General features: G+C 40.7%; 1 protein-coding gene across 3 annotated transcripts in view; it reads left to right on the top strand.

The window, feature by feature from the left end:
* UQCC1 (ubiquinol-cytochrome c reductase complex assembly factor 1) overlaps positions 1-23,362 on the top strand; it is a 50,616-nt gene that overhangs the window by 12,676 nt on the left and 14,578 nt on the right. For all 3 annotated transcript variants that reach the window (XM_087750172.1, XM_087750171.1, XM_087750170.1), the window contains 3 exons: positions 220-292; positions 6,344-6,401; positions 12,000-12,108. In XM_087750172.1, the coding sequence (XP_087606298.1) occupies positions 220-292; positions 6,344-6,401; positions 12,000-12,108 (240 nt within the window). The remainder of the gene's footprint in view (positions 1-219; positions 293-6,343; positions 6,402-11,999; positions 12,109-23,362) is intronic.

The raw sequence follows: 23,362 nt of genomic DNA, 5'->3' as shown, positions 1-23,362 counted from the left end.
AAGCCATTTAATCATTTTTTTGGCTCAAGGCAAGATTGATTATACTTGTGTCATTCCTGGGAGATATAATAGTTTAATGTGCTTCTGAAAATCTCAAGTGATTGTGATTCTCAGAAGAAGTCTTTTCAGAAAATGATAGTGTATGTATTTAACAAAAACAGTAGTGTTCACTAGCTCTCATGACGAATACTTTAAGTATTGTCTTTTCTTTTTCTTTAGAAAATCAAGGTAGCAGCTTTGCGCATGTACACATGCTGTGTGGAGAAAACTGACTACGAGGAATTTTTTAACAGTAAGTAGTGGACTTGATGTCATTTGGACTATTGCCCTGGTAAGAGAACTTCTGATGAAAATTCATTACATATATTTATACTGATAAATATGACAGCAAAAAGACTTGTCAGACCCTAACTGTGCATGGTCAAACAGGAGCTGTCTGCACTACAGCACTCCCTTAAGCTCTGAAGAGGCAAGGGTTCAAGGGCACACTCTGGAGTCTGGGAATGTCACATTTTGCCTGCTGCAATGCAGAACAAGGGTAGGATAGGTAAAACCCAGAATATCCTGGACTTTGAAGGATATTGCCTTTTTTATTAGCAGAGGTGGGATAAACTCAGAATCCAGGTATCTCTTCCTTTTTTACTGTGGTCAGATGGCCACTGTGTCCTACCCTGTCCCATGACCAGCTGTGAGAAGGTCCAGTATAACTGGGATGCACATATGAGAACCATCTCCGTCCACTGATGCACAACTTTTTTTATGACACAGGGTCAGTTAGATCACAGGGTGGGTTTGGCTAGAACTTAGAGACTTCCTGTGTTTTGCTGACCATGACAGCATTAAACCAGGACACATCTCTTGAGTGGATAGAGAGTATGACTAGAAGAGAGACACAAGTTCCCTCCTTTAAGTATATGGGAATAATATTGGCTTGAATTGGGATGGCTTTTCCACGTTGCACATGGCTTTTTTAGCTATTAGCTAAAAAACCTGTTGCAGTTTTTACTAGTATCAAATCTGGCTTGAATGGGGGAGATGTGTTTTTTGAGACGTACATAAGCTTTAATAATATTTTATTCTTATGTGAATTATTTCCTATGTTGGTGTGATTTAGCTGGTAGTAAACCCATTGCCTCGATCTAGCCTGTCACTTGAATTCCTGAGCTACCAAATGCTTTTTTATGGCGTTACAATGCACCAGTACAGGTTGGGGCTGCCGCCTCTTGAGAGATCAGCTGAAGGGACATCTTTGTGTGTTCATCTAGTGCAGAGCTTATTGAGGGTGGTTTGGTACATGGTGTTGCTGCTGCAAGATTTTCCAGTGGTTTTCAGAAGGTTTTCCAAAACTGTGATGTGGTTTCAGCGGTTGCAGGAGTGAGAGAACTCTCTGAGCAGCAGGATTCATCATTAGTGATGAAAAAATTAGAACCTCATTTTTCCTGTGCACACACCTCTCCCCAGCTGTGTGCCCTCTCAGACTTTCTCAGATAAGTTCTCTTCTGTTTGTCATATTTGCCTCTCAAATAGAGGCTTTGCTATTTTTAACTGGTTTTTCACTATCTCTGCTTAACAAGTTAATTGTACAAGGCTATATAAATGTTGCCCTAGATAAAAATTTAAAGGAATTTCAAAGCATGTCTGTGAAAAAGATACTGGCACAGATTTTCAGGCTCAATACTGAGTAAAATGACTTCAGTTGTATTCTTGATATTGTCTTACTGTTTTAGAGAGAAAATTCCCAGAGCTCCCCCTCACTTTAAACATATCAGAAACAGCAGGCAGCCTTGCCTTCAAGTTTTACAATTTTCTCCAGAATGTCCTCATTGCTTCTTTTGTCTTTTTTCCTCTGTGGTACAAGTTGTAGCCAGTCCATCTCTGAATTTACAGCCAGGGAAACCTATGTTTGCATTGTCTTGAGACCGTTGTTACGTAAGGAACAAGGCTGTCCTGCCGAGATTGACAGAGTGCGTGATGCACCCATTGGTGTTACAAGAATGCCTGTCTTGGCTTGTCTATGGTTGTGGTTCCAAAAAAGTTATTGCTTTCCTATAAAGACAGATATAAGAAGTTTCTGTTACTTCTATCTACTTACAGCTGCAACTGTCTGGGGGATTAGCTCTCAAATTTAACAGGCACGTGAGCCGTGTTTAAAAACTATTTCTCCTAAAACACAGACTGTGTGGGGTGGGCGGGAACCTTTTAAATTGACTTTGCCAATGAAGGAGCTTTAGGCTGTGGTTCTGTGGGCAGCTGAGTTGAAGTAGTGGCCAAAGGGAAAAGGCTAACTTCTCCATCTTCCTCTGCTTGTGTTCTGGACTGCACAATTATCATGTCCTCTGGTGAACTGTTTAAGTCACTGAAAGAAAGCGGCCCAGTTTTTTACTGACTTACTGTTTTGCTGTGTTAGTGAATTGAAGTGGCGCATGGAAGGGTCTGATGGACAGCAGCTGTGGCATAAAGTAGATGGTGAGGAGTACAGGATTAAGAGAGGGGAACATGGCATGAAGCAAGATATCCAGCTTTTAGTTCAATTCACCATGTTGTCATCAAACGAGGTCAGTCAGGAGCTGGGGTTTTTTTGTGTTCTGAATTGCTCCTTTTTCAAATAGAAATGGGCATTGCTTAAGCCAGGACTGCAGCTCACTGCCAGAAAAGCAGCCTGGGGGACCAGTAGGAACAGGAAGCAACTAACTCTTAATTCTTTCCCTTGGTCATGCAGCAAGCACAGGTGTGCCTGATACTATGCTGATGTGGGTGCTGCACACCCACATGATGAATTGCATTGCTTAGGAACCCTAAGAGTAGTAATGGTGCTGCATGGGACCCAGCTCAGGTCTGCCTGAGCCAAAGCTGGCTGTACGTAGATCTAGTGGTGTATTTATGCTTTGCTGCCCCCAGCACTTCTGGCTCTAGTTGCATGGTGTTGAGATATCCAAATGAACTGCATAGAGTCAGCTCTGGTCTCTGGAGAGCTTATTAGTTTTTTCTTTGCCATTTGTGAGAGTTGTTAACCTACTGAGCTGGCCTTGGAAAGTGTATATCCATGCATGTGTAGAACCATTTTTGGGCTAACTAACACTGTGTGGTCAGAACCAGTTCTTCATAGAGCCTTCTTCAGTGTTTCTGGACGTGCTTCGGTGATGTGGTTATGTTGTGGCATGAATAACAACTGCAACGTGACCTTATGGAACTTGGATTGGTATGTGGATTTTGTCAGGTAGTGCTCTGACAGAGGCGACATAGAGTGTAAAGGCAGGATAGTATGGTGTTGAGGACTAGTATAATGATAGCCTTTCATGTCTTATAGGCTATCTTGCAATCTCAATGCATTTCTGCTGATACCTGGGGGGATTTCTGAGACTTTCTTTAGCCAGCATGAGCCCTGTGAACTGGCTTTCTCTGTACTATGTCTTAGAACAGCAGTTCCCAAAACATGGACTATGGATATGCAAGTCATGAGGCCACTGTAGTATATAAAAGAGATGTTTTAATTGACTCTCCAGTATCACACTGCAGTTCATTTTCTTATACCTGCCATTCTGTTGTCTCTCTGTTTTGTGATCATCTATGGACAAAACTTTGGGAACTCTGCTTTAGAGCTTACATCCCAAATGTCTGTACTGTGCTGCTTGTATGGGAAGTGGAGCTGTTTTAGGACTTCAGCTGTTTCTTGTTTAAAGGAGAACAGAGAAGTAGTAGAGGGAGTAGCAAGATCAGAGGTGCCAGGCATTCTGTGCACAAAGCTTGCAGAGCTTGGGTAGCTCTAACAAAATGAAGGAAGTAGCCACCTGTGAGGAGAGTGTTTCATGCCTAACCTTATACTTGAAAGGTCAAAAGAGCTCTTAGGATCAGGTTGGTGATACTGAGAGCTGAGCTGAAGTTTGTCTGATGAATATGGAGTGTAGCGTTACCTTGAATTCATCTTGAACTGTTAATACTGTTAATTGTCATGCAGCTGCAGTAGTAAAGAGCTGACCCTATCAAAACAGCCTTTCAGATGGCTCCTGTGGGGCTGCCAAGCAGCTCGAAAGGGCTGGAGTTTACCTACAGGAGTCTGGATTCTTCTGTCTCCCTTAGCCCATCAGGTGCCTTATAGGTACTTGCTGCTATCTGTCATGTTCAGGGGAACAGTGACGTCGTGCACCTGTTTTTTTGCAGGACGTAGGGGTATTATCCCATTGCGTCCTTCCCAGAATTGTGGTAGTGGCAAAGATGACCTATCACAAAAGAAAGTCCCTGTTCAAGTTTCGCATCCCTTACCTGATGAATTTTAAGTGCAGAATATTACTGGAGGAAGAGGTATGTCGTCATAATCCTGAGCATTCATGTCTCTTACTGGACGCAGACATGTGAACAGGGTGTATTCTGTAGGCATAATAGATTTATTCCCCAGCTGATAATAATCACAGTAATTTCATAGGTTGCTTTACCATCAGACATTTTTTCTGTATCTAACTGTATTCTGAATGGAATAATTTTCTGTTTAATTATAGGATGGATCTTTCTCCCCAGTTAGTTTCCCAGAATAAGGTGTTCCAAACCCCCAAATTTTAGAATTACATTCCTCTTAAAAAGCTGATATCTGAGGGCAAGCTTTTTGCTTTAAAGGAGCCATCCCTCCTTTAAATTTGCGATGTAGACAGTCCTAATATAGAAGTTAAAAAATGAATTATAAAAATAGAAGTGCAACACTTGGAAAGTTAAAGAAAAAATTCTTCCCTCCTGGGTACTGAATAGGTCTTTAAAAACTTTCCATGTTTCCAGTAGTAGAGGTGTGAGCTTTGGTTTCCACTGAAGAGTGATTTCTGTGGTGGGAGACTGATACGTGGTAACTTCTACTTCAGAAACCTCTGTCTGTTGACTAAGTGTTTTACTCTGAATCTTGCCTGTGGAACCTTCATTTAATGAAATGGTTTGATTAATGCAAGCATTGTGTACTCTTGACCTGGTTAGAGATACCTTGGCATGCCTTTAGGTCAAAGTAGTCATTTCTAGGCACGGGAACTATTTCTAATAGGAATGAGAGAGCCAAAAGGGGAGAAGGGTGAGGGAAACTTGTGTTTAATCTCCAAACATAGACTGTTAGTGTCTTTATACTGTCTTAGAGGTGGCAGAGGTGATGTATGAATGATGAAGCTTGGCACCTCCTAGGCACTGATGGAGTCATCTCTCTGAGGAGGGAGGAATAGTGATGATTTACTTGGTTCTTCTGGTGGTTGCCTGACCATAGTTGGCATATAAAAAGAAGGAGACTGTGAAAAGTATTGCTTCATGATCCAGGTGAATCTCCTTGGTAATACTTGAGAGCCAAGAAGTATAGGAGTCAGGAAGGAATATATTCAACACAGACAAGATAAGGTTGACTTCCTTCGGGCACATCTGACTGGAGAGTCCAGTTCTGAATACCCTCTGGCCTTCTTGCAGCTAGGTCTGAACAGTCCAGAAGACAAGACCAAGTGCTGGGTAGGCCAGGGTGACTGATCCTTCTCATTAGGTACTCCTCTTAGAAACTTCTCCAGGAAGCAGACATAGAGGTGACTTCCTAGGAGGAAGGTTTAAGACTGACAGGAAATGAAGGACTTAATGTGCACATAACCCATAGGTCCATGCTTTTCAAGCATAAGGAGGAGGAATATGGTTTCTGTGCCTCATAGTCTAAATCTCCAGCCTCACATCCTAAAGGCACATGCAGATCCATAGTGTGAACATGCATATGGGCAAACCATCTCTGGGAAACCCAGTGGCTATCAGAGTAGAGCTAAATCTGGAAACAGAAGTTGTTTCTGTGGTTGGTTGGTGGTTTTAATCCTAATGTAGAATGGCTAGAGGCTCAGAGTGCTGTGGGTTGTACAGCCATGTAGTAAATCAGAACAGCAGAGTTGGAGCAAAGACCCAGCTAGCACAGTATTCTGTCCTTGGCAGGAGGCAACAGCACATGTTAAAGCAAGAGTGTAAGAATGGAGCGAAGCGTCTGTTGATACTTCCCTGTTATTCTCTTCTGCTTTGGGACTTCCTGAGCTGGAAGCCACATGTTTGTCTAATTGTCCATTTTGGAATTTTTTTCCCCCCGTAAATGTTACCTAAATGACTTTTAAACACATGAAATCTTTCGGAATCTACAGCATTCTGTGGCTGCATGTTCCAGAGTTTAAGCACAAGTGTGACAGTAAATGATGTTTGCTTCTGATATGTATGTACTGTTTAGGGCCAGAAACTAAATTATGAAAATTTAGATTTAGTATTTAGATTTTGGTGTAGTGAATTTCTGTTAGGTGCAAACCTGTGATGAAATTCATATTAATATTTAGCTTTGTTTTTGTGTTTTTTTCCCCCTCCCATCAAGGGTGCCAAATGCCTGATACTTTGAATTCATGGTTTCTAGTAGCCCAGCTTCATGTCTGGTAAGTGAAAGGTAAAATAGTAATATAACTATTTTCAGGAAATAGAGTGATATGTACCTTAATGTGAGAAGAAGTAGGGTCCGTGGTTATTATTAATAGTGGTTATTTTCAGTTTACTAATTACTGAATTTTAGCAGTTTTCTAGTAAAGAACAAAAAGTCCAATAGGGAAGCTAACATCTTTTACATCTCTAATTCCTCAGTAGTGGAATGATCTTTGCCATGAGTTTTCTAAAAGCCTTGCTCAGCCTATGTGGAAAAATCTTACTTGGGTGTTTTAGGAAAAGTTTAAATTTATGTAAAAGTGGTTTAAATTGGGAGAATTTGTGGTGATTGAAGTTGCTGCTCGTCAGAAGCATTTAACAAATTATAGCATTGGCATTTATTCTTGCACCTCTGAAACGTACATCCAGGTTGGTGAATGCCAGCTTGGCTACATGTAAAAATATTTAACACCTTAGACATTAAGTTTTTTCCTTTTTTTCATTTGTGAAAATAGTAGCCAAAAAAATCAGGTTTTCATCTAGCATTACATACTTGTAAAGGTCAGAGGGATGCACAAGGGAGTACAGTAATTTTTGTTAAGTGCCAGATCTTTCAGGAAACTGAAGTCTATAGACTTGGGTTCAGCTATCCAAAGGCTGAAAGGAAGTTTGTACTGAAATAACTGCACTTAAGCATAGGCCCCTTATTTCCTTGCCTCCTTTTTTTCCCCTTCCCTCCTTTTAATTTCCTGTCTCCTCAATATATTGAAAGATGGGGCAGCTCATTTCACTAAAGAATGAATAAATTAGCAGAACCATTGAAATTATAATCAGTTAATGAAATCAGTGGAATCAAGTAAGGAAGACCCTCGAGATTTGCAGGTTATTTATTTCTTACTGTTCCCTGTGGAAAACAGGCTTTAAAAATTGATAAGCTAATCATTCATATAAATATTTGGAAAACTACTGCAATAAATATTCAAAACCAAACTGTTTGTAAGTATCTGGGGAAAAAAAAAACACTATGTTTAAGATATGGTGGACAGGTTGACAGCAATATGCTACACAAGCAGGAAGGAACCAAATCCCTCTACTTTGTATGACAGCAATGACAATTTGAGTGTGGAGGTTAGCACTAAAGGTCAGTTTTTCCAAGGTTTATGTGCCTGGCTCCTCCTCGCAGCTTGACCTAAGGAGTGCTGTCGTTCTGGACCAGAAATGAGAGATCCAGTTTGATATTCCAGGATACAGAGAAGCCCATGATAGGCCTGCTCACTACCTGGGTGACTGAGAAATGCTGCAGGCTTTGCTTGTGATAAGCTCAGTGACCAGGATCCTGCCGTGACATAATTTTGCTTTCACAGTCAGGTTTATTGCTGTGTTCTCTGTGATTCTCTTTTCTTTAATCAGTTTGACCTCAGTTAAGTGGGAGCAGAACATTATTGATTCTGCTAGCTCTGGCAAGGTCAAGAACATCCTACCCCTGTCTGAAGACTCCAATACCTCTGTCTTTCCTGCTGGACCTTTTGCCCCAGAGGCTAGAAACCCCCTTGATCTGGTGGCCAATGACCTGACCGTGTAGATTCTGATCACCATTTATTAAAGTATTTGTGTTCCCCCTTGCAATGCAGTCTAGATTACTCTCTGGTGTACTTACTTCTTCCCTCTTCTTCAGAGTTTTAGTTTCCACTGATTTAGAGTGTATTCTGGAGCTAGAGAAGATGAGAATTTTTCCTAGTTTGGTAAACCCGGCCTCCTTTCTTCCTGTTGTCATTGCCCATCATGTTCCAGTCATATGTATTTCTGTACTTTTGCATCCCACCTTTTATAGACTTAAGGTATTTGTCAGAGCATACATTCTTGTGCTACAGATTCTGGTGGGTCCTCTGTTTGAACCTCTGGCTCTTATTTCTTCTTGTCTGTGAACAGAGTTTTCTTACTTACCTCCAGTCAAAAAGGGGGGAAATTCAAGCTCTTGTGTTTAGCCTCTGCTTTTGCTAACTTCTTTTAAGATAATGTTCCTTTAGATACATTCCAGTGCTTTCCAATGCAGTGCTAAAATTATACTTTAGAAAATCAACCTATCAATATTCTTTCCTGAATGTCATGTTTTTATAGGCCATTTCTGTTACTTCACACCTTTGATGTCAGGAGGATTCTTTCTTTATGTTTAGAAGTCCACACCTTTTAGAAAATCTCAAGCTGTTCATCTCCACTGCTGGGTTTGCCTTTTCCTGTGCAGTGGCAGTCTAAATGGAGTATTGACTGTGTCCAGAGCTGTTATGAAACTGCCCAAGACATGACTTTGGTGACTGTACTAAGAAATGTCTCAGTGCAGGATGTATCATGGAGATACCTAGATCTCCCCTCATATTTTTACCACGCCAAGTATGGTGACATCTCTGAAGTATTTAGGATCAAAATAGAGTGGTGCTACAATTCCTGTTCTGAAAGACTCAAAGATCTGTTGCAAGAATTCATCTGAGCATTGTTTTTCATAAGGAAATCTGCACTTGAGAAAGTGTTGATCAGTCTGAGAGAGTCCAGAGGAGAACAAGAACCACCTAGTATGTAGAAAAGAGTTCCTGCAGGAGAAGATTTCTCAGATTTGCACAGAGAAGACTGAGGATACCATACCATTTTGAAAAGTGCTGCTTCAGCAGAAAGGGAATAAACTCTGTGTTTCATGGTAGAGACAGCAGGGAGAAAGGGGTTTAAATTACATCAGAGGAGTCTTGCTTGAGAGAGGTTTTAAGAACAAGTTTATGTGGATGTCTTAGGCATTTAGTTGATCCTGCCTTAACACAAGGGAGTGGGCTACATGGCCTAAGCAAAGGCACCAGGGGAGAGGAAGACTGCACAGCCAGGCTTGGTTGTTAGCTTGTGCCCCAGCAAAGACCTGTACATGTCTGTAAATACAGTAGTTGGTGAACTTGCTAGGCTGGGGCACAGGATAACATGCAAACCTAATTAGGAAGAGTTCAGAATTCTGCTTGTTACCATTATTCATAGAAGTGTATGTCACGACATCTGGCTGATAACAAAGTCGATTCAGGAGCTTCCTTCCGTCCCCCAGGTTGCTGGCCATTTGTGAAGGGGTTAAACAGAATAAAGCTTTCCAAAATTGCTGTTGATACTTGCGGTGTTAAGCCAGAGTAATTTTTCTGAACGGGTGTAACATAGCCCCAGAAATAGTTGCTCTGGAGCAGCTGAGGAAGAGGGACTGAGTGGGCTTTGCCCTTAGAAGTATAATGCATCATCACATCTTGATTGCATGGCACTGAGCTGCCTCACAACAGTTGACAGGGTGGTGTCAACTACTGCTTCTGGCATTTAAGCCAGTCTGTTGGTGCTGTGGGAATACTGACAGAAGCAGTTGTAGCTGAGGCTGTTGTGGGAAACTGCTACATCGCATCTAAGATGGGTCAAGTTATAGGTGCTCCTGTTCCTTTTCAGGCATCCTTTCATATAATTTTCTTCTAACATAATCTCTCTGCATAATTTAAATAGCATAAATTATCCAACACAACCAATGTCAGGTAGACAGCTTTCTAAAGGTAGTTTGGAATAATTTTGCTTTCATGGTTTGACAAAGATGAGTCAGTATTTGACTAAACTACAGAACAGATTCTGTAGTGAAACGATAAAATGTTTCACCCTGTGTTGTTCTATTTAGAAGGTTTATAGTCTTTAAAGAGCCTGTGTCTTTTAAACCTCAGACGGCAGGTGTAGTAACAAACTACCAAATTTTCAAATAAACTGCAAAATTCCATGATCTCACTCATGGTGCTGCAGATCAGCTCTGTGACAGCACTATGCATCCAAACACAGAGCTGCCTTTTAGGCGTTGTGGGTAGCAGGTTTTACTCTGAACACCGCTCCAGTCCTGCTCATCAGTGACCAATTGTTAGCTGTTGGTCTGTGCACTGCTTTCTCCTCCTGCCTCACCACCACTGAAGGCAGACTGGATAGGAACCAGTATTTATGCTCGGGAGGAGGTTTTCTTGCCAAGCCACTCTTCCCACCCCCCCGAGCTTGCGTATTCAGCAAGAGAACTATAAAAATGCTTTTCTTAGCCCAAAATTAGTCTTTTAAACTTAGTCTTTTTCTCTTTGACTTGTTGAGAGTGGGTGAAAATTTGGGATACAGTAACTCTTACTAATTAACTCTTTCATACAGCTCAATTATGTAGATGCACAAGAGGAACAAAGGTTTTGAAACTGGTGGTTTTGAAACTGTCTTACAACGCAGAAGTTTTAAGCACTTTGTGTGTTTGTTTTGTGGAAGGACTGGTAACTGGACCGCTGTTCTCTGAGTTCTGGTCCACTGTTTTAGCAGAAACCTTTGTTATCTGTCTATGAGCAAGATGAGGATTCATTTCTTGATACTTAATTGCATTTGTTTGCTGGGACAGCGGTGCTGTTGGACAGATACAGAGTTGTCACTGTCACAATATAAACCTTGGGAATCCTTACACAGCTCTGTTTCATGAGACAGAAATTGCCACAGTCTTCCCAATGTTCCCTTGGCTGACTGCTGCCCTTCCCCTTCCCTGCCCACCCTCTACCCAGATTCCCTCGGTCACTCCACCCTTTGATCGTTGGTCTGCGTGTCGTGCCTCAGTCCCTCTCTCCGGTCTTCTGATCCTGTCCCACCTGGCTTGTGTTGGAGCCCGAGCTGTCTCTCGTATGGCCAGTGTAATTTTCAGAAGCTCTCCATCTAGAAATCAGATTCTGGTTTACGGGCTTTTCTTCTTTCAATTTTGGTGTCTCAGTTGAATTGTCCTTGTATGGGACTTAAATGTATGGTTCTAATCAGAAAAAAGAATATAGGACTAATGCAGTTTTTGTTACCTTCAGTTTGTTTTGTCTCTGTGACTCGTTGCTGGCAATAAGTTTTGTAAAAGAGGCAAAATAAAATTTTCGTTCTGATCTATTTTTTAGACAGAACAGCAGCAATTAAGTTCAAGTGGCTTTAATGCTTAAAAAAAAAAAAGTAAAGCAACTCAACCTGGTATTCTTATTAAGATCCCACAATGCACTTACAAACTTGTGAGTTCTTCTAGCATGTATTGCATGTAGGGGTTTTGCCAGGTGGTTGGACACGTATCCAAAGACCCCTGTAGCTGAAATAATTTAGGACATTGCTAATGTAAATTTCGGTGAAGTCTGTAACTTGCTTAAGCTTTCACAGCTTGGCTAGTTCAGACTCTTACAGCACTTTAGTATACCAAGCTGAATTACGACTGGCTTCTAGCCTAGGATTAGACAAGACATTTGTTCCTGCTCCAAAGGGTGATATGTTCTTAAAGCTGAGGAATTCAGGTTGCAGTACTGTTTAACTAGATTACAGCATGTCAGCCAGAATAGAGTCCACTGTCACTCTTCGTAGCTGGATTGGCCAAAATCCAGCAGATACAGCTCTTGAGTACAGAATAGAAAAGTTTGTGATAGTTTATTTTAAAAAAATATAAAAAATCTTTGTATGTGGTCTCTTCCTGATCACAAAAACACATACTGTAAGGAGAATCTTAAATGAGCTGAAATACATGTAATTTACTCTTTACATTTGAAGAAAAACTAGAAGCTATGAATTTGGTCTTTATGTTCTTGCAGGATGTGTCTGGTACGAATGAAGCAGGAGGGTCGCACAGGAAAATACATGTGTCGCTACATAGTTCATTGCATGTGGGAAGATGTTGAACAACGTGGTAAGGTGATGGGGGTAAGTCATCTTTGGTGTTGATAACCTTGATGATTCACATCTTTCAATGCTTTTGTAACTTTGTATATCTTAGAAGAATGCCTAAGAATCAACCTGTAGCTGCTTGTTTATTTCTTTATTAGCTTAAGCTGGTATATGTAGCCTTTACTCCTGACCATTCATTCCTGCAGCTGTACTGCCTGTTGTATTGAGCCACTGACCTTGTTTCTGAAACTGCACCATGGCCTGGATGAAGATACTGATTTTTCTGAAAGTAATTAATTTTCCACATGGTTTGCCATGTGATTGCAGAAACGGATGCTGCTATAACAGAATGGGCATTTGTGAATAGGAATAAGCAGCTGAAGTAGGGAGAAACATGACTGATGCCAAATGTATAACCACAACTTAAGTAATTCCAGCAGACCTTTGAGTTTTTTCTGTATCTAGGATGATGCGTAAAAGGAAAGTTAAGGGACAAGGGCTCAGTATTGGGGCCAGTTCTGTTTAATATCTTTATCAATGATCTGGACAAGGAGATCGAGTGCACCCACAGTAAGTTTGCAGACAACACCAAGTTGGCCAGCAGTGTTAATCCGCTGGAGGGTAGGAAGGCTCCACAGAGGGATCTGGACAGGCTGGATCGATGGGCCGAGGCCAATTGTATGAGGTTCAACAAGGCTAAGTGCCGAGTCCTGCTCTTGGGTCACAACAATCCAATGCAATGCTACAGGCTTGGGGAGGAGTGGCTGGAGAGCTGCCCGGTGGAAAAGGACCTGGGGGTGCTGGTTGAGAGCCGGCTGAACATGAGCCAGCAGTGTGCTCAGGTGGCCAAGAGGGCCAATGGCATTCTGGCTTGTATCAGAAATAGTGTGGCCAGCAGGACCAGGGAGGTGATGGTGCCCCTGTACTTGGCCCTGGTGAGGCTGCACCTCGAGTACTGTGTTCAGTTTTGGGCCCCTCACTACAAGAAGGACATCGAGGTGCTGGAGCGTGTCCAAAGAAGGGCAATGAAGCTGGTGAAGGGTCTAGAGCACAAGTCATATGAGGAACGGCTGAGGGAGCTGGGGTTGTTTAGTTTGGAGAAGAGGAGGCTGAGGGGAGACCTTATCGCTCTCTACAACTATCTGAAAGGAGGCTGTAGTGAGGTGGGGGTCAGTCTCTTTTCTGAATTAGCAAGTGATAGGACGAGAGGAAACAGCCTCAAGGTGCATCAGGGGAGGTTTAGATTGGATATTAGGAAAAACTTCTTCACGGAAAGGGTGGTCAAGCACTGGCACAGGCTGCCCAGGGAAGTGGTTGAGTCCCCATCCCTGGAGGTATTTAAAAGACTAGTAGATGTGGTGCTTAGGGACATGGTTTAGTGATGGACTTGGTAGTGCTAGGTTAACGGTTGGATTTGATGATCTTAAAGGTCTTTTCCAACCTAAACAATTCTATGATTCTGTGATTCTAAGGGTTTTATGTTAAGTTCCTGTACATGGCTATAACTAGTAATTAGTTTGTCTTTCAATTTGGATTCTTAGTATACCTTGTCTTCATCACAAAAGAAATGTTGTAAGGAGAGAGTAGCTCCAAGGACAGTTCATTTGCAAGTTTGAAGAAAGAACAAGGTTGGATCTTTTTGGCCTGTTCTGAGGAGGGTTATGCTAGTTAGTTGTAATGGTCATTTCTGGCCTTAAAGTCTGTAATTGCATTTCTGCAGCCTTGTTTTGGTGATAGTCTTCAAAGAAGGCGGTGCAGAAGCAAGGGAAGTAGGAGATAGTTTTCATAACCTCAGTATCCCAGTGGTGACAGGAGACCTGATACAGTTGAGGATGCCTATGTTCAGGGCACTTCTAGTGGGAGAATAGGGCTGGGAAAGATCTCCTGTGTTGTGGAAAAAGAAAACAATTGTTCAGTGATTAAATAGAGGTTTGTCTGTGATTAAATAAATTAGACTGTTAGAGAAGTGACAGTTTTCATATAGCAATAATGGCATATTGCCAAGTCTTAGTTGTCAGCCAGATAACCAAGGGAGAGGCTGCTAGGGCATTCCTCTTGGTGACAAACAAGGGAATTAACCAGTGAGTTAGGATTTGGTATGCAATCACCTTAGTAATTCAAGAAGTTTCTCTCTGATCTTTTATTTTGTATGTGGTTTTAGAAAGTGTTGATTCTGGTGTAACTTCAGTTATTCCATCAGCAATGGCTTTTTTTTTCCTAGTTGTTGGGAATTTTGTAGCTTTACTGTGTTACAGCTTGCTTTTAAAGACAAGTCATCCTCTTAATCTTCTTTTGGATTAAATCTAAATTCAGGCATCTTAGAATTTCTTGCTACATTAATGGGCTTACATAAATTCCAATATGGGAATCTCCACTTTCCTGGTCAGATGTCATAAATCAGTGTGAGTGAGCCTAGACAAATTAGAGGATAGTACCAGAGAAAAACATTGAATGAAATAGCTTATGCATTTTTATCCTTATCCAGTGCCTTCCATGTCATATCAGTGGTTGATTCTGCTTTCTGTAGGAACTGGAGACAGCTCAGATCTTCATTCTGGGTGTAAATCTAAGCTGCTCTTCTTGAAAAGCAAAAAAAACCCCAAAAAACAAAAACAGAAAACCAGCCAAACACCCCACCTCCCAAAGCCCCCCAAAATCTCTTCAGGGATCTTTTGATTCCATTTGTGCAGAGAGAATGCTGCTTTGGAATAGAAGATTATTTCTCTGTTCCTTTTGACCCTAATTTTGCCTTATATGAACTAACCTCAGGTGCCATCTTGTAGTTTTCCTTGCAGGATTTGAAGCAGCAGTAAACAGCAAAGAGAAGCAAAGCTAGCTGTTTGCTACCCTTACAAGCATGCAGAACTCACTTTTGAGTGTATTGAGATTTTTTTCAGTAAACTTTAAGGGGGGAAAAAAAAGATAGTGCTTAAAGTCAGTTCTTTGTAAAGGGAAGCACAGTTTCCATTTCTGCAAACTAAACTATTCCATTGGTCCCCAAAATTCCCCAAAGTGTAAAAAAACCCACCAGTGTCCTTACGTTTTCATCCAATCTGGAGCCTCAAGTGTTAATACATGCATATTATAATGGTATGGTTGTTGTATGATGCAACTGTAAGGAGATCTTAAGTTGTCTGAATGCCATTCATTCTCTGTCTTGGCAGGTTAGGCATCTTTTCAGTTTATCCTTGAATTTAAACTTTGCGATCTTTGTTTGTAATAATGATCATGCAATGTAATAATGAGCATGCTTAGTTTGCAAAAATATGATTCCTATAATATACTTTTGACTGTAACCTAGTGTTAACATAGCTTTTATGTGGCAATAGCTGATGCTTAAACGAAGTATGTACATATTTAAAGGCTTGATCTCAAAAACAGTTACATCTGTGTGTATATTTAATATAGTTTAGCTGCACAGAGGCCCATTGATTTTAATGAGACTCCTTGTGGGAGAACGTGAACTCTTGAGGTAACAGCTAACTAGACCAGGCACTAAGGGTGTGTAAGAAAGCAAAGTGAACTCTCTTAGATTGTAAACTTGGAAACGAGGACTGTTCTCTTCCCCATAGTGTTTGTGAAGGCATAGGGCTTTCATAATCTTTTAGTGATTTTTTTTTTCTTTCATCTTTTAATTATTCCTAATCTTTCAGTCATTATTTTGTCAAGATCAATGAACTTTTATAGTCTCTTCTGGTAGTATTTATTGTATGTTAGATGAAAATATTTATGGATTGATGTTTGAAGAGGTTAGTTGTTCCCTTGCTCCTTATCATTGCTTTATTTTTTTTTCCTCAGTGCTAGTGATCCTAGCTTATCATACCACTTCATGCATGCCCCTGCATGGGCAGTTCCTGTTTTTTCCGTGCTTGTTCACTCTTCTTCACTTATTTTCCTCCCCTTCAGATAGATACACCCTGATTGAACTCTTTCTCACATCTCAGCTTTAGCAGTTGCAAGGAGTTTTAAGTGATAAATAAGTAAAGGGCAGTTACCCTAGGCGTTAGGGTCTACTTATTAATCTTGATGTATTTATCCCTAATGGTTCTCTTAAAATCAAGCTGAGGTAATGACAAAAGGTTTGTGAGCTGATTGAGGAATATGTGTAACAGCTATTTATTTTCAAGTAATTTAGTCCTGCAATCAGTATATATTCTACCTCCAAAAGAAGATAGTTAAATATGTCAAGATAAGAATAGTAGATAAAAAGAAGATGACATTCATGTTCCTCTGTTGATGCTTTCAAATTTCAGAACCTGAGCCCTTCACAGAAGTAAGTTAAATGAAAAGAAACTTTACTGAATACTTTCAGGGCCTTAAGTTATCATCTGCATAGCTCCTAGGAGGTTAGGAAATTCCATTCCCTGCTTTTTCTCTCATGCAGGGTATCAAAGGTCAATATTTAACTCCGATTGGTACATTCCCGTATTGTGGTATAAGTGACAGAGCACCTGTATGAAATTGCTGGTTGGATGCAATTAGTTTAACTTGTTGACAGACAAAGCTGCAGTTCTTCAACTTGGTTCCATATCTAGCAGCAATTCCAACACTTGATGCAGAAAACGGATACTATATTCCTGAATTGATATTGACGGTTTCTTAAAATATGCCATCTGCTCTTAAAATATACAAGTTCATTGGAGCTGAAAGTGATAGAATGTAAGGCATTTTAACTACTAATTTACATCAGCTCCAACTCCAAATGGAGTTTGTATTATTTCAAAACCTGGTTGTTAAAATTGCTGAGATCTAAATCTCAGCTACAAAGTTTTGGGACCTGTTAGCCTGAGCTCCTTCAGCACTCCTGAATGTCGGCAAGAGTCAGAAACCAAAACTTGACACAGCTGTAAAAACACACAGAGAGCCTGTGGCCTCAGCAAATTCTACTGGTGCAGGCATATTTCAGATATAAATTTTACTCTGCTGTCCCTAGTACTAATGAAGTCAGTTTCTTTTGGTGGGTTTGCAGCCAGGTGTGTCCAGTTCTGTGGCTAACCAGTGCTCTTTACTTAATTTTTCCACTAGTGACATTTCTATCAAACTTTAAAAACAAACAGAAAAATTGGCTTGATGCAATGGCTCAAAGTGTTAATAGTAACATTAGGCTGGGTAAAAGACTTCCTTTTGATCCTACTTTGCCAGAGATCTCCACCTTGTGGCTTGCAGTGAATAGATTTATATTATGCAAACTGGCAGCTGCCTGATCAGTTTGTAAGGGGAATTCAGTTGGTACTAGAAATTGCTGCTATTTGTCTTCCTAACAGAGTTCTTTAGCAACCTGAATATTAGCCTTACTGACCTGAGTATTGTGTTTTAGTAGCTGTATATAGAAGCAGTTTTAATAAGTTTAAGTGTATTTTATTATCCTTAGATGAAGCTGAAGAGTTGATTAGAAGGACTCGTAGATGCCGGAGTTCCCTGGAATGGGATTTCAGCTGATAATTGGACAATAGATATGAGGTTAAAAAAAAAAAAAAAGCGCACAACCCCCCTCCCGAAAAAAACACAACAAACAAAACCTCCAACCCAAAAAAAACCAAACACCAAAAATCCCAACACCCGTTCCCCACCCTCCTCCCCCTCCTCCCGGAACCCCATACTAATACTTCTGGGTGCAAATCACATGCTGTCTTAGAAAGATCTATCAGGCTTTATTCAAATGCATGGAAATTGTTGTAGGCTCATTTGAACAGCGTTAATCTTGTGTGTTGTGGTGGCATTCTGCTTCTGAAATGAGTAAGTTTTTTTCAGTGCAAAATAACAATTCATTTTATAACTATACATGTTCTAAAAGCTGCAAAAGAGGTAAGAATAGGAGGGGCTGTCAAGCCCAGCATGCCAAACCTGTTTTAATTTATCTTAATCTCACTTTCCTGTTTTCCCACCAGACCACTTAGACCCCTGCCCCCTTTTTTTCCAGGAACACATCTAGGTGTCTTTTGAATTCGTTTATTGGCTCTGCTGTGCATAGCACAATACAGTCTTTGTTATACTTTTAGCTAGAGCTGTTTATATACAGTGACCCCATAATTTGCTCTCAGTTACATTGGTGTACATCTGAAGTAACGCCATCAGAATCAATAACATGGTTCACATCAGTGTAACTGAGAGCAGAATTTAGCTCTGTGAACTTGAACACCATTTTCTGTCTTGATACTCTTTTCACAATTAGAAGACTTCAGATGACTAAAAATGCCATTTAACCTTACATTAGCTGCAAAACTTCCTAAACTTGATACAATTCAGTTTAAGTTATTCTTATTGTGGAGAACAGAGAGTCTGGCATTTCGAACTAAAGACTCAGAAATCGTGGTCAGAGTGAGACAAGTAAGATTCTAGAATGGCTTTCAGATGATGAGAGGACAGGGTGTGAAACTGATAGAATTTTAAAATAGAACTTGATGTGTGTATGAATTGAACTATTGCAGCTGATTCACCTACGGTGGGAAGCTGCTGCACTTGCATACTCAGCGGGGCCTTTTCAGGCCTGTCTCTAAAATCTAATGGGAAGTCGTGGAGTCAATTTGGGATGCACAGAACAGAAACTACATTGTCATGGGAGAACAGGGACAGAACTGGGGCAGAAGGAAAGCGTGTGCAGTATCCTGGCAGTGCAGTGGAGGGGGGAGTTGAGATGGAGGAAGTGTACTGAAGCAAAATATAGAGAAGGTAGTGATTTTGTTTGAGGAAATGGATTGGGATATGAGATAGAGGATAGTGTTTAGTACAGTTAAAGGTTTTTAAAAACCTATAAAACTAAAGAGGAAAAGTTTTAGTTTCAAATGGTGTGTGTATATTTTGAAACGTATGACTTTACTAGGACATTTTAAGGAGAAAAATGTTATGAGTTATTTAATGACTATTTATAAAACATAATATATAAAATCTTACCAGTTTCTCATGTTCCCTTTTTAAAAAAAAAAAAAAAAAAGTCGCCAAAGTAGCAAGATACAATATTGCTGTGTGTGGGTTTTGTGCCTTTTTTGTTCAATAGGATACCAGGCTTGTTTTATTAGATATGTTTTAACTGAACTTAGATTTTAAGAGCATCACAAAAGAAATAGTTCATCAATCCTTGATCCTTTCTCAAAGAGCTCGAAAGTTCACAGGAAGTTTTCAGTATTTTGTCATTTCATAAATGAATAATAGTATCAGGTGCTGTTCAAGAGTAAATTCAGTAAATTTGATTCTGGAAATCTTAATAACTTAAATATGCAGGAAAATGCCTGTGTATGGAATGGTACTTTGAAAATATCTGGAACAAATGGTATGCATGGTGATGCAAATTTAGCTTTACCTGGTCATGGAGTTTTGAAATACGGGTCTCTTTCTCATGTTGTTTTTAATGTCGTTGTTCTAGAACCAGCACCTGTGGAACTAACACACCTGGATGTCTGAAACATAGGCATGTTTGGAGCATGTTAAGGATACCTGGTGTTGAAATCAGAGTATAATATATGCTTGGGTTCTTTTCAACTAGGCTGCCCCAGTTTTTTGTAGAGTCTGGCATAAAAAAATCAATTTAAATTTCCCAGATGTGTTGGATCTGGTCACTGTAAGATAGAGTCCTTGGTCTATTTTGTGCCTCCATCTGGTGCCTGCAAGAAGTACACTGGAAGCTGCCATGTAGCACCTTTTCTAGAAATACCTTTCTCATTTTTCCCCACATTCTGCACCAGTGGGACTCACATGCCAAAACCGATGTTACCGTGCAGTGCCTTTAGGTGTTAAGTGCTGCCTTGTGTTCCTCAAACTCTCCAGGACATAGTGTAGTTGCCAAAATTCAAACATTGAGCAATGAAATTACTGCTCACCACAACTGCATGATTTTTATTTTGATAGTGTAGAGATGATGGTGGAAACAGGAAAATAATCCTTACAGAACCTGCTGCAGTCTCCAGGCTCAGCAGAACAGGTAGCTGCTGTCGCTGTTGCCTGGCTTCTGCCAGTGCTTTGTATATCAGTCACGATCCAGTTTGTGATTTGCCTGCGGTCAGTGCAGGATTAACTAACATGTTGTTATGCTACATATTTTGGACATTTACATTATCAGCTTCCTATCCTTTTGGAGTTTGCCCTGGAATTCCTCAGCTGAGATCAGCTGGTCTCCTTGGCTAAGCCTTTTGAGACTCTTGGGAGCAAGGTATCTCATGTTGTGGTTGTAATTCTTTTTTAACAACTCTAAGCTGCTGCAGTGAAAACATGAATGCACTTTTAAGCTCCTTTGTAAATACAGAAAAATACCAAGACTGATGTTTCTTTTAAATCAGAGTAATCAAACAAACCATTGAGAGCTTCTGTGTTGTTCCCAATACATTTTAGTCATACTGTTGCTTGTGCTTTTTGCTGCCAGTAGAATGTCACTGATATCTTCTGCTTCCTCTTCAGGAATGAATAACTTAACTTTTCCTTATGTTTTTGGTGCCTGCCTGTCTTGAAGGACAATAACATAAGCATCAGTTAAGGTTCTGATATGGTGCAGGGCTGCTGCAGAGGTTTGAGAGGCTGCTCATTCCCTTCCTCTTGCACAGCTTCTTTTCGGGCTTCTGGCAGACTCAACAGCACCCATGTGTTGTGGCTTTGATTAAAACAGTATGCAGCTGTTGTTGGCTCTCCCAGCTCACCAGTTGCCACTGCCACCTTCTGTAGTGTCTCTGGCTGTTCCTTCCTCCTGTATCAGGAGGCTCTAGTTGCAGGTACCAGGTGGTGTTTGGTAACTGCTGCTGACAAGGAGAGGTTGGTTGGTTTTCTGTACACATCCAGCTTCCACTGAGTGCTTCCGAATGCTAGTTCTGGCTAAACTAAGGAGTGGTTGAAGTGCTGTATTTTGCACTGATTCTGGACTTGTCTGCACAGGCCACAGATGGCACAAGTGAGGTCTGTTAAGTACTTGGGATCTCTTCTCTAACCTTTATTTTGGGGAAGGATTAGTAACTTTGTTTTATTGCTTTGTTCCTGAGAGCAAAACGTGAGTGCAGCTTTACAGACTACAGTGATTGTTTCCAGGAGAGAAAGAGGCACAGCGTGCAAGAGAAATTCTCTCTGTTTTCTCTGTGACAGCCAATGCATGCAGACTAATAGGATCTTCATCAAGCTTATATCTGTACAGCTGTGGTAATTAGGCTTGTTCTCTCTCAGTCCTGGTATCATGTTAGAAGAGTATGGTCCTGTTCTCTGGGTTTCCTTCCGTGCTTGACATTTCCATTTTGTCAGGTGCAGTGAAAATTTACATCCCTATTGGTTGCTTTGCTCTATGGTATGCTGACTGCATTCCTGTTTTCAGGTATGCCTAATTTTGGCAATTACTTAATTCATTGCACCCATTCTGAATGTTTTTTTTTTTCCCCTCCTTGTCCTTGGTCATTTTGGTGTTAACCTAATGCCTGAATTCACTGGAGCTTGTATCTGATTCACTTTTCAGGGTATGCACTTGTTTCCACGTTTTCCCTCTGTCAGTATGTCACATACTTCTCCCTTCCTACTTCTTGTCTTGTAGAGATATTGGTTTATCTCTCTACCTTTTCGTACCTCTCTTGTTAATTTTCTTTGTTTCCTTGCGGGACCCCTTTCTGTATGTCAGACTGGCACCACCACCTCTCTCCCTTCCCTTGTGTTCCTTCATGTTCAACTAATCCTTTTAATCAGTGCCAGCTGTGCCTGCTCTCCGTCCCTGGCATGCTGCTCCATTGATTCAATGGTCATGTTCTGCCTTTATTCAACATGCTCATCCAGCAACCTCCTGTTGCAAAGGTCCACAATGGAAGCTCAGGATCTGTCCTCTTGTCTGCTTGCTTCAAATCCACCCTGGCATGTTGAAACATCATCATCACTTTGCTTCTTTTAACTTCCGATCTTTCTTTTCTTCTTCAATTCCTTTATTTCTTTATCTGAACATTTGTTTTCCCATCCTAAATCCCAGTGGCATATTTGCCATCGTCGGCACTTTCCTCCGCTAGTATCCTCGTGCCTCATCTTTTTCTCTCTCTGACCTAGTTGTCACTCATATGTTTTCCGAAAACGGCTGCAAGGATCATCTCGCTGGCTTGTTGCTCACAATGGCGTTACATCTCCTGACTGACTCCAGTAGTGACTTTTTTTTTTTTTGCTTCAGTAGCCTGTAGTATGTACTGGGGGAGTGGGTTGGCAATCTGCCACTGCTGGCAGTCTGTATCAGCTTCTCCTGCGAGCGGCTATGTGCCACTGTAATTGTTGAACTCCTTCAAAGGCCAGCCTTAAATTCTGTTGCAGACACAATGTCTTCATGTTTACAATGCACATACTACAGTGCCTTGTAGCCTGGCTAGGCAAGTGGGTTGCAAATGTTTGTATTTTCCTGTTAGAACTCAGTTTATTTTGTTACTTCATTTTTCTGACTTCTCTGGCCCATTTTATCCATTTATAAAACTGGCAGCTCCATGAAGCCCTTATGCTCGCTTTCATGCTTGCTTGCTTCTTTGATTTCTTTTACTACTTTAGTATAAGCAAGTAAAAACATATGATGCTTTTGTACATGTCTAGGCAAACCGATATGGTTTTCTCTTTTCCATTCTGGTTTGGGAATCTCAATAGATTGTTTCTGTTCCCTTGTCTGTCCTCAGTTGTTGTGTCTTCCTCTTCTGTTTCTGGTCATACACAGCACTTGCTATATCTCTATTGGTATTAACTAGTTAATTATCACTACACTTCTGTAAGAACTTGAACGTTGTTGTTTCCATATTCAAAGGGCAGGAAATAATGCAAAAGGTTAAAAGACTTGACCAAAATACCAGAGTATCTGATCTTCGAGATCTCTCTTTGTTGCTAGCAAAACATACATCATGTTGATTTTCAAGTTAGTCAGGTGGCCTTGTGGCCACAAGAATGACTGCACATAAAAAGGGATATTCAGCTAGTGGTATGGATATCACGGATGGAACATGGGGTCAATACAGTCTTGGAATATGTGAAATGAGCAATACTGGTCTGAATTGGTTTTCAGATGGCTTGGGCATGGATTCCATAACTCCAAATATATTTGGTAGGTAACAGAAGGGTGGCAGGCCTGTGAATGACAAATGTGCTAAAAGTGCTAGCAATTCCTTCTAGTTGTAGATGCTATTTGAAGACTTCATTTTTTAAAAGTGAGGAAATGGCAGAGACCCTGTAATTGATGGAAGTCCGTGGCTAAAGCCCCAGAGGACAGAGCTATATACCAAGGAGCTTGAAAATAATGTGTCTCATTGAGAGCATCCTAAATTTGCCCTTTTATATTGCCTGTTTTATTATGTACTTGCAAGAGGGAAGATGGCCC

This window comes from Nipponia nippon, unplaced genomic scaffold, assembly GCF_047370975.1.
Source record: "Nipponia nippon isolate SJK-2023a ecotype South Korea unplaced genomic scaffold, ASM4737097v1 scaffold_13, whole genome shotgun sequence".
NCBI lineage: Eukaryota > Metazoa > Chordata > Aves > Pelecaniformes > Threskiornithidae > Nipponia > Nipponia nippon.
The sequence above is the reverse complement of the archived record's forward strand: the minus strand, read 5'-3'. Positions and strand labels throughout refer to the sequence as shown.